At 40.3% G+C, this 12,087-nt stretch overlaps 1 protein-coding gene across 1 annotated transcript in view; it reads right to left on the minus strand.

Moving 5' to 3' along the window:
* Spag6 (sperm associated antigen 6) overlaps window positions 1–12,087 on the minus strand; it is a 104,949-nt gene that overhangs the window by 58,928 nt on the left and 33,934 nt on the right. Inside the window, exon 3 of the mRNA XM_004668415.2 lies at window positions 5,716–5,882. Coding sequence (XP_004668472.1) covers window positions 5,716–5,882 — 167 coding nt within the window. The remainder of the gene's footprint in view (window positions 1–5,715; window positions 5,883–12,087) is intronic.

Raw genomic sequence — 12,087 nt, forward strand, 5'->3', positions numbered from 1 at the left:
ATAAAGTAACCTTGGTTGACAGTTGTTATCTTACAGAACTTGGACTATATCACTCCAAGCCCTTCTGGCTTTTAAAGTTTGTGTTGAATAATCTGCTGTAATCCTGATGGGCTTGCTTTTGTAGGTAACTTGATTTTTCTCTCTAACTGCTTTCAATATTTTTTCTTTGGTTTGTGTGTTTGGAAGTTTGATTATAATATGGCAAGGAGAGGTTCTTTCCAAGTTTTGTCTGGCTGGGGTTCTAAAGGTTTCCTATATCTTCACTGGTACCTCTTTCCCAATTTGGGGGAAATTTTCTTCTATGATTTTGTTGAAGATGCCTACTATGCCTTTGGAGTGGAATTCTTCTCCTTGTACTATGCCCTGAATTCTTATATTGGATCTTTTCATAGTGTCCCGAATATCTTGAAATTCCCACTCATACTTTTCTATTAGTTTCTCTCTCTCTTTCTTGGACTGTATTAGATCTGCCACCTGGTCTTCTAGCTTAGATATTCCTCTCCTTCATCCATTCTACTGGTGAGATTTTCTACAGAATTTCTTATTTCATTAACTGTGTTCTTTATTGCTAGTAATTCTGACTGGTTTTTCTTTATTATTTCTATTTCCTTATTTATGTCTTGTATTGCCTTCTTTCTTTCATTAAATTGGTGTCCTGTGTCTTCTTTGATTTCCTCTTTGATTTCTTCTTTGATTACTTTGATTTGTTCTTTGACCTCTTTGAACATATTTACAATCATTCTTTTGAAATCTTTCTCAGGCATTTCCTCTAACTTGTTCTCACTGGAGGTCATTTCTGATGCATTAATACTTTTAGGTGGATTTATATCGTCTTGCTTTTTAGTGTTTCTTGTGTTATAATGTATATATTTTTGCATCTTGGATTAAGTTAATGCTTGGATTTTCTAGCTAGCTGGGTATTCTTAGCTGTATCAATTGATTTGATGTTACATATTTTCAGGGTAGGAGCTTAAGGTGTTAGGTGTGGCTCTTAAGACTCTCAGAGTATCTACAAAGGTGCTCCTAGGGGTTGAGTTTCCCTGCTATGGGAGTATTCAAGTAGGCTGAGTGGGATAAAATATAGGTAGATTCTAAAATTGAACTAAATACTGTACACATTCAATCAAAAACAGCCCCAAGTATGTATGCAAGAGTAGTTGTTATAACAACCAGATCCTCTATCAACAAAGAGGTTAAGTTTTCTGGTCTGTTGAGGGATCCAAGTCAGCTTGCGACCAAGTGAGACCCTTCCCTGGTGCAATCCCAGTTACCTTGGATGATTTTGGTCTCAGTCAAGTTGCTGCCTGGGTCGTCGGGCTGCTGTTCTGATTTCTGGAGCTGGGCACTGGCTTTCCCTGTGGGGCAAACTGAGCCTGGCAACTGTGGCCCTGCAGATCAGCACACCCACTGCTAGAACTGCTGCTGCTAAAGCTGCTGCTGCTGGGTCCACCGCTGCTGCTACTTCTTCTTCTGCTGCTGCTGTAGCTGCCACTGCTGGAGCCACTGCTGTTGCTGAAGCTGCTGCTGCTGGGTCCACTGCCGCTGCTGCCACTGAGGCTGCTGCTGCTGGGTCTTCCACTGCTGCCTCTGAAGCTGCTGCTGCCACTATTGGATCTGCTGCTGCTGGGGCCCCTGTTACCATTACCAATGCCGGAGCCACTGATGTTGCTGCCAGACTCTGCTCCTGCTTGGGTCCTGCTGTGGGCTCAAGTTGGTGTGGCCGGGTCCCGGGACCACTGCTCTGTTCGCTGGAGCTGGGCTCAGGCTGTGGGGGAGGGGAGGGAGCTGCAGCTGCTCTGGTTCTCTCACTGCTCCACGTGTTCTTCTACCTCGTGGTCTGCTCCTCCGTTGCTCACTGCCGCTCTCCCTTCACGTTTCCTGAGTTGCGGAGAGCACAGTGTGAGGGGAAGCTCCCGCACCTGGCTTTTCCTGTGTCTCAAGCCGAGCCTGCTGGCTTTCTGGTGTGCCACCTCCGCCACGGTTGGCAGAGCTGCCGGGGTCACTTTTGCTGGCCTGTGCGGGCTCTGGATGCTGTGGATCTCTTCTACTTCTCCGCTGCCGCTTCAATTTCCTATACACCTCACTTTTTAGTAAAAGTGTGTAGTTTGCTGAGTTTTTTTTGGTCTCCCCTCTCCCCCCAGCTGCTTTGGCGTGGTACCTATGCGGCCTTCTTAACCAGAAGTCTTGTTTTGGAATTCTTTATGTAGAGTTTCCTCTAAGTAGGTCTCCTTGGAGGCTTCAACTGCAGGACTACACATTGTTGGTGGGGATACAGTTTCTTGTGTTACTTGCCTTAGTCTTGTGTTACTTGGTCTGCATAGGGGTTTTTCCATATGGATATATTCCCTTTGTCTTGGCAAGAATGTAGCAACAGGGCCTTCCCTGGGGGTTGGGAGAAACAAGGTAGGCTGGGGTTGGGCCTGCTCCTGTAACAGCCCACAAACTTATTGGACTGACTGCTTCCAGTAGTCTTCAGGAGTGGGGCAGAGGTATGTGCTTGAGTGGCCTGGTCCTCTTGGCTATAAGAAGGCAGCCTAAATGGTCTGAGTTAGGTGAAAGGAGAAGCCAATTATGACCTCATAAGGGCCAGGGGCCTGTGCCCCACAGCCTAGAACTTTTGGCTCTGAATGGGTGGTCTACACACATCTCTAGGGTAAACTTTTAAAGTAACTTTTAAAGTAAAGATTACTTTCTTATAATTGTGGAAACAGAATAGTGATACATTTCATGTCATTACCTTAAACTAATATGACATTTTATTTTTCAGGATTATCAAATTTTAAATTTGTAGCTATCTACCAGTGCCTGTTATTCATACTTTCCGGTTCCCTTCTCATGCTTTTTACTTTTTCTTAAATCTAATGTTCCTCTTTCTTATCCATGTCCATAAGAATTGCCAAAAAAAATAAACTAACTAATAAAGAGGAGATTAAACCTCCCATGAAAAATAACTTAAGAGGTTGGTAGATAAAAGATATGAAGGCTTGTGAATACTGCTGTACATTCTAGCTGCCTCCTCTCTTTTCTGCCTAGTACTCATTGTTTCTTTACATGTAGTAGACATAAATATTTACACATAGAAATTTTTTTGAAAACTTCTATGTGGAAACAAAACATGGAGCTTCTTCTCCAAGGAAAGAGCAGACCCAGGAGGAAGAACAATATCTGATGAAGAATAGCCACAGCAAAAATATAATTTATAACTGTCAAGTTTATAAAATAAATCAAAATTTCAATTTAATTCATGTGGGGGGCACAACAGGGCCTCCTGCTACTGCAAATGAACTCTGAATATATATGCTACTTTGTGCATCCTGCTTTACTGGGGAGTTGAACCTGAACATCATGCTTTGTAAGCAAATGTCTTTGACCACTGAGCCATCTTCTCAGCCTAGACCCTGAATCAAATTATTGTACAATTAAGATTTTATTCTGGTAAAATACACATGTCATAAATTTCTACCTTGAATGATGTTAAAGTATATATATTGATGGCATTTAATGTATTTAATGCATTCACAATGCTGTGCAAACATCACCACTTCCTAGTCCCATTCTTAAACAGAATCTTCTTAAAATTAACCTGTTATTCCCTGTTCTTTTCCCTCCGGCCACTGGCAACCACTAATCTGCTTTTGTCATTATGAATCTGCATATTGTTTAAATTAAAAAATGGGATTATATGGAGGCTTCAAAAATGGCTAAATGGTTAAGAGCAGTTACTGCACAGCTTGAGAACCTGAAGTCAATTCCCAGCACACACATAAACAAAACACCAGGCATGGCCACATATGCCTGCAACCTCATTGCTGAGGGCAACAGAGAAAGGAAGATCTGCTGGGGCTTGCTGATCCACCAGTCTGATTGAAAAACAGTAGCTTCCAGTTTAGTGAGACTCTGTTTCAAGTAAATATGGCAGGTCACCTGATGTTTTCCTCTGGCCTGCACAAAGGGTACATGCATCTGCACACACAGGCATACACCATACACAACACACTCACAAACAATAAAACAAATAAGAAGAATTACATACTACGTGGCCTTTTGTGTCTTACATCTTTAACTTGGCATAAGGTTTTTAATCCTCTATGTTGTCACCTCAGTACTTTAATGACAGAATAATAATCCACTGTACAGATAAACATAACATTTTGTTTATCCTCTATTGATATACTTTGACTGCTTCCACCATTAGGCTGTTATAATGTTGCTCTGAACATTTGTGTATGACTTTTGATAAACTATATTGAGTTCTTCTGCATGTATAATTACAGGGAGAATTGCTGGATAATAGGATAAAAACATTGAACTTATTGCATACCTGCCAAACTGTATTTCATAGTATTTTTTGTTTTTGTTTTTTAAGGGGGTCTCACTCTAGCTCAAACTGACCTGGAATTCACTATGTAGTCTCAAGCTGGCCTTAAGCTCATGGCAATCCTCCCACGTCTGCCTCCGGACAAGTGCTTGGATTAAAGGTGTGTGCCACCACGCCCAGCTGTTTCACAGTATTTTATATTCCTACAGTAATATATTAAGGCTCCGATTTCTCCAAATGTTTGCCACCACTTGTTATTTTCCTACTTTATTTTTTATTATGGACATTCTATTAGGTGTGAGGTGATATCTAATTGTGATTTTGATCTTTATGGCTATGCTGTTGAGTTTCTTTGGGTATGCTTATTGGCCATTTGTAGATATTCTTGGGGAAAACATATATTCAAGTCCTTTGTACTTTTTTGTTTGTTTGTTTTTTCCAGGTAGGGACTTACTCTATCTCAGGCTGACCTGGAATTAACTATGTAGTCTCAGGGTGGCCTTGAACTCAGGGCGGTCCTCCTACCTCTGCCTCCCAAGTGCTGGGATTAAAGGTGTATGCCACCTTGCCCAGCCCCTCTGCCCATTTTTAACTGAATAATTTGTCTAATTATACAAGTAGGGATTTATTCTTATATATATCAAGAAATAAATATAATAAAATAACAGTGGAAATGGATATTCTACTTACAGAGCCTCTAACTGTTGAGGAAAGTAAGTAGCACTATATAGAACCAGACTAGCACTGGCAAGCAGGGAGGGAACAGGAACACTTTTAGACTGTTTTTAAAGGGTTGAAATGCTTGTTAACTTAGGGAAATAATGTTTTACCAAAATTTCCATTAAACATTTTCTCTCCTCTCCCTTCAAGACTATCTCTCATTCTTTCTACTAACCATATTTCACCTATGCATAAGAGCTGCTGAAAACAACTACTTGGTTGCCTGCCCCCTATGGTCCTACCTGACATAGATCCTACACTTTCATTTAAAGGTCTCATGTGCCGGGTGTGGTGGCGCACGCCTTTAATCCCAGCACTCAGGAGGCAGAGGTAGGAGGATTGCCGTGAGTTCAAGGCCACCCTGAGACTACATAGTGAATTCCAGGTCAGCCTGAGCCAGAGTGAGACCCTGCCTCGAAAAACCAAAAAAAAAGGTCTCATGTGCAGAAATACTGATGTATTTGTAATTCTCTATTTTTTGTATTGTCCCTTTAAATTAACAGTAATAGAAAAAGCTGCATATCAACCCCCAAAACAAAATATTGCTATGCACAGTTCAGAGAATATGATGCTGTGTAACACCCAATAATTCTAATGCCTTCAAATTTACAACTGTGCCAAAATCATCAAGTTTTTGAACCTAAACCAAAAACACAGATTTTTTTTTAAAGTCTTACATTCTGTTCTGCCAATGAATAGACAAGTTGTGGAAGAATGTCACCCTTCACAACTGCTTCTGCCAAGTCATCATTATAATTAGCCAGTCTTCCCAGGGCCAAAGCAGCAGTCTGTTGAATGGTTGGGACCACATCCAGAAGCAGAGGCCTCAGCAAAGACATTACACCTAAGGTAAGTTATGAAAAGCAGAAATCAGCAAAATTTTAGGTATATCAACATCATCACCACCATAAGTTGTTTATATTGATTGGGTACTTTATTGTATGAAAGCATTGTACTAAAGACTTTTTTCCTTATTAACTCATTTAACTCTCATAACAAACCTAAGAAGTAGGCCCTTTTTTAATATCTATTTTACAAATAAAATTGAGACTGACGAAAGGTAAGTAAATTGTCTACAAATAGTAATAGTAAGGTGAGACTAGAATTAAAACAGTCTTCATTGATAATTCTTAAACAAATAATATGGTTGAAAATGTGAGGTGGGGAAAGGGAGACCAATAATAATCCATTGTGTTTGGATATTCCAGCTCTAAAGTTTGTGTTCAATTGCTATTTCTGCTTTAATATCACTACTTTAGTCTAAGGTTACAAGAAAAAATAGTGACAGAGTTCAAACTGGAATAAAATGCCCCTTGATTTTCTAAACTTACTTAATTTGCATATTTATTAAACTTGCTATTACATTTAGTCTCTTAAAATATATACTTGTGATAAAATCAAATATTACCAATATTATTTTATCATGTTAGGACCAGAAATATTTGAAAGAGAAGAAAGTAAGATTTTCAATATCACTTCAGATCAGACCAAAATAAGAGAAATAGCACTACCAAACAGCATATACTGAAAACAAGGATCCTTATTGAGGTGCATTAATATTGATTCAGATAATGATGTGGCCTGGGATTTTTCCAGTTTCTAGTTTAATTCATTCCTTATTTTATGCCTAAATTGGCTAGATTAGATCAGCTATGAGGCCACAGCTGCCAACTGTGAACACCACATAGGCTGGTTAGCTTTGGGTAGGAAAGACCACCTGCTCATGTTTGGGTCATAGCTAGCCTTAATGTTCATGGATGTTGTCTGCATTATTATCTCAGCTTTCTTTATAGAGAAAACTTCTTAAATCTCAGAACAAAAAAGTTAAAAGCACAAGACACAGAATAAAGGATTAGAATAAAGTTCCAAATCTTTACAGACTATTTCTGGAAAGTTTCTAGATTTAAAACAATTTGTTGAACTCTTTTCAACAGTTTGCTTTATTTTGTTGTTTTTTATTGTGATAATCTGTAAGTACCATAAAACTACCAATGTAATTCTTTTTAAGTATACAAATCAGTGGCATTAAGTCTCTTTATGGTGTTGTATATTTATCAACATCTAAGAGCCACAAAACGGTTTTCCATAGTGGCTGCACCATGTTTTGTTTCCACCAGTAAAGTACAAAGGGTTCAGTTTACCCATATCCTCATCAATTAATATTTTCTATTTTTAAAACATATTAGCTATCCTACTGGGAGAAAAGTGTCACTCACTGTAGATTTGATCTGCATCTCCCTACTACTAATCACATTGAATATATTTCCATGTGCTTCTTGGCCATTTGGTTTTCTTCTTTGGAGAAATGTCGATTGAAGTCCCTTGCCCTTTTCTTAATTTTCTTGGTTTTGTTGTCATTGTGGTATAACTTCATATCTTTATAATAGATATACATCACTTTTATTGAAAGAGGTCAATACTCAATGGGTGTGGTGGAGCATGCTTTAATCCCAGCACTCAGGAGGCAGAAATAGGAGGATTGATGTGAGTTCGAGGCCAGCCTGAGACTATATACTGAATTCCAAGTCAGCCTAGGCTAGAGCAAGAACCTCAAAACAAAACAAAAAAAAAAAAAAAAAGAGGTCAATACTCTAAATAGAAAACTTTTCACTACTGAAGCCAAAACATACAATGTATGCTTAGAATAGCATCCAAAGAACCACAGTTCTGTTTCATTTTTAAATGACTTTATTATTCCCTTTTTTTCCTCCACTTGACATCTTCATGTGAAGGCAGTGATTTATTATCATTTTAAATATGCACTGGGAAAACCATCTGTACTGGGTGTTGTAGTCAGCTTTGCATTGCTGGCAGAAAACACCTGACCAAGAGCAACTTAGGAAAGGGTTGATTTTTGCTTATAGACTTGTTGCAGTCAGGTTCACATTGCTGGCAGAAATCACCCAACCAAGAGCAGCTTTGAGGGAAAAGCGGTTTATTTTGGCATATAGACTTGAGGGGAAACTCCATGATGGCAAGGTAAAACAATGGCATGAGCAGAGGGTAGATATCACCCCCTGTCCAACATAAGGTGGAAAATAACAACAGAAGAGTGTGCCAAACACTGGCAAGGAGAAACTGGCTATAATACCCATAAGCCTGTCCCCAACAATACACACTCCCTCCAGGAGGCATTAATTTCCAAATCTCCATCAGCTGGGAAACTAGCATTCAGAACACCTAAGCTTATGGGGGATACATGAATCAAACCACCACATTCCACCCCTAGCCCCCATAAACTGACAACTATCCATGATGTAAAATGCAATTCATTCAGTCCAACTTTAAAAGTCCCCAACATGCCCATAATCCAAGATCTTTTAACTGAGCCATAACACCAAAAAAAAAAAAAAAAAAAAAAAAAAACATAATGGCACAGAATAAACATTCACACTGTGAAAGATGACATTGGGCATAGCAAAGAAATACATATACACTTACCAACACAAGATTTAAAACAACCAGGGCAAACATCAAACTCTGTAGCTCCATGACCAACAACTCTAGTTAATGACAAGTCTCCAAGTCTAGTAATTCTAACCAGCAACAGGTCTCTGGAGTCCCAATTTTGCCCCTCCAGCTAGGCTACTTAGACCTAGAAAACTTCATCAGGGCTGGCAGCTCTCCTTAGCAGCCTTCTTGTAGTCCTGACATCTCCATTGGGTCTCCACTGCAAACTACAGGCCATCCTCATGGCTCCATTGGGTCTCAATGGAGGCAAACCAGCAAACCTGCTTCACAATGCCCATGGCCATTTCCAAAACACAAGACTGCATTGCAACTTCAATGACCCTCTCTCTTCCTTGCATTTCTTATACTCCATAATGCCAGGCAGGTTGCCAATTTGTTAATCCAGCGGGGAATAAAGCAGACTTTGAAGAACAGGGTACTCCTTTAGCATTCTGGCCCTTTTAAAAGACTGCATTCTTTCTGCAGGTCAGCTGGCCCAGTCTCAATGGTTGTAATCTCTCAATGGCAGCTGAACAGGCAGTAGTTTTGGCCTGAAGATTTCTTTCTGAGCCATATCCCTCTGCTCCCACCAGTCAATTTCTACACAAAGAAACCCTGACAACTTCTCAGGACACAGGCATAACAGCAAGCCTCTCACACAACCTGCTTCTATCCCAGTCCAGACAAAGTTCTTTTTCACCCTCATAAAGCAAACCTCACAGTCCTTAGTTCTTACTGCATTCAGGTCTTTCATTTCTGACCAGAATAGTCCATCAAGCTGTACTTATAGGACTTTAAGGAGTCTCTTAGGTAAAGGTTTCAAATCCTTACATATTCCTCTTAAAAATCAGCTCCAAAAGGTCAAAGCCACACAGTCAGGTATCTAGCAGCAATCCCACCTCTCTGGTACCAACTTTACTATTGCAGTCAAGTTCAAATTGCTGGCAGAAATCACCCAACCAAGAGCAGCTTTGGGATAAAAAAGTTTTTGGTGTTTTTTTGTTTTTTTGTTTTTCCTGCTTACAGACTCGAGGGGAAGCTCAATGATGGCAGGGGGAAATGATGGTATGAGCAGAGGGTGGACAGCACCCCCTGGCCAACATAAGGTGGACAATAGCAACAGAAGAATGTGCCAAACACTGGCAAGAGGAAACTAGCTATAATGCCCATAAGCCCACCCCCAATAATACACTGCCTCCAGGAGACATTAGTTCTCAAATCTCCATCAGCTGGGAACCTACCATTCAGAAAACCTAAGTTTAGAGGGGACACCTGAATCAAACCATCACAAGACTCGAGGGTAAGCTCCATGATGGCAAGGGGAAATGATGGGCAGAGGATGGCCAACATCATGGTAACAGCAGCAGAGAGTGTGTCAAACACTGATAAGAGGAAGCTGACTATAACACCCATAAGCCCGCCCCCAATAATACATTACCTCCAGGAGACTCTAATTTTCAAATTGCTATCAGAACACATAAATTTAAGGGGGACACCTGAATCAAACCACCAAATTCCACCTCTAGACCCCATAAACTGATAACCATCTATGATGTAAAATGTAATGCATTCAGTCCAACTTGAAAATTATTTATTTAAAGAGAATGAGAGAGAGAAAGAGGCAGAAAGAGAAAGAGAGAATGGGCACACCAGGACCTCTAGCTACTGTGAACAAACTCCAGACGCATGTGCTACCTTGTGCATCTGGATTTATGTGGGTACTGAGGAACATATGGGGACTTAAACTTTGGCCTTTAGGCTTTACAGGCAAGCACTTTAACTGCTGAGCCATCTCTCCAGCCCCAGTCCAACTTTAAAAGTCTCCATAGTTTTTATCAGTCCCAGTGATGTTTAAACATCACTACAGTCCAAGGTTTTTTAATTGAGTCATAATTTATAATTTAATTGAGTCAAAAAAAAAACCCACAATGGAACAGAATAAACATTTACAATGCAAAAGATGGCATTAGGCATAGCAGAGAAATATTCAACCCATACAAGATTTAACACAAACAGGGCAAACATCAAACTCTGTAGCTCCAAGTCCAACTCTATCCAGTGCCAAGTCTCCAACTTCAATAAGTCTAACCAGTTATGGGTCTCTGGAGTTCCAATTCCACCCCTCTAGCTAGGCTACTCACAGTCTGGGAAAACTTCATCTGGTGCTGACAGCTCTCCTTGGAAGCCATCCCATAGACCTGATATCTACCTTGGGTATCCACTGCAACCCACAGTTCATCCACATGGCTCCAATGGGTCTCCACACAGGTAGTCCAACAAGCTTGCCTCATATTGCCCATGGCCATTCTAAAAAACAAAACTGTTCAAATTTAATGACCCTCTCTTTACTGCATGTTATTCTCCATAGTAGCAGGTGGGCTACCAATTTGTTACTCCAATGGGGGAAAAAGAAAATCTGACTATAAAGAGCAAGACACTTCAGCATTCAGGCCCATTACTTCAAAGGAGTTCACATTTTTTCCTGCTGTCATAACTTCTCAAACAAATGCAGCTGAATAGGCAATAGTTTCAGCACAAAGATTTCATTTCTTTCTTTGCCATATCTTTCTGCTCACATCAGTCTGTTTCTACACAATGCAACCCTAAACAAGTTCTCAGGACATGGATATAACAGCAAGCCTCTCACACAAACTGTCTTTAGCTAGATCAGACAAAAACCCTTTCTTCCCTTCATAAACCAAACCCCACAATCCACAGCTGCTATTGCATTTAGTTCTTTCAACTCTGACCAGAATAATCCATCAAGCTGTACTTACAGCACTGCAAGGCATCTCTTAGGCCAAGGCTTCAAGTCCTTCCACATTCCTCCCTCAAATTAGCTCCAGATGACCAAAGCCCCAGTGTGATTTCTATCAGGAGAAGCCCCACTCCTCTGATACCACTTTACTATTGTAGTCAGCTTTATATTACTGGCAGCAAACACCCAACCGAGAAAAGCTTGTGGGAGGAAAGGGTTTATTTTGGCTTACAGACTCAAGGGGAAGCTCCATGATGGCAGGGAAAAATGATGACAGGAGCAGAGGGTAGATATTATCTCCTGGCCCACATCTAGTGAACAACAGCAGCAGGAGAGTATGTCAAACACTGGCAAAGGGAAACTGTCTATAACACCTATAAGCCTGCCCCCAACAATACATCACCTCCGCAAGGCTCCAATTCTCAAACTGCCACGAGTTGGGGACCAAGCTTTCAGAACACATAAGTTTATGAGGGACATCTGAATCAAACCACCACACTGGGTTATTCATAATTGGATTATATATTTGGGGGTATTTTAGGTGGGTTCTTACTCTCACCCAGGGTGACCTAGAACTCAATCTGTAGCTCATGGCTGCCTTTGAACTCATGACAATACTCTTACATTAGCCTCTTAAGTACTGAAACTCAAGGTGCATGCCACCATACCCAGCTGAATTATATTTTAAATTAAACCTTAAAATTACTTAAATCTTAAAAATTTGCAAAATGAAATATTACCTGGGGTTAAAATATTTTACTTTAAATGTGTATTGGCTGTGACTCATTAGTTGGAGCTAATCAACCCCAAATCTCTCAGTGTTGTAGTAAGCTCCACATTG

Source organism: Jaculus jaculus, chromosome 15 (assembly GCF_020740685.1).
Source record: "Jaculus jaculus isolate mJacJac1 chromosome 15, mJacJac1.mat.Y.cur, whole genome shotgun sequence".
NCBI classification, from domain to species: domain Eukaryota; kingdom Metazoa; phylum Chordata; class Mammalia; order Rodentia; family Dipodidae; genus Jaculus; species Jaculus jaculus.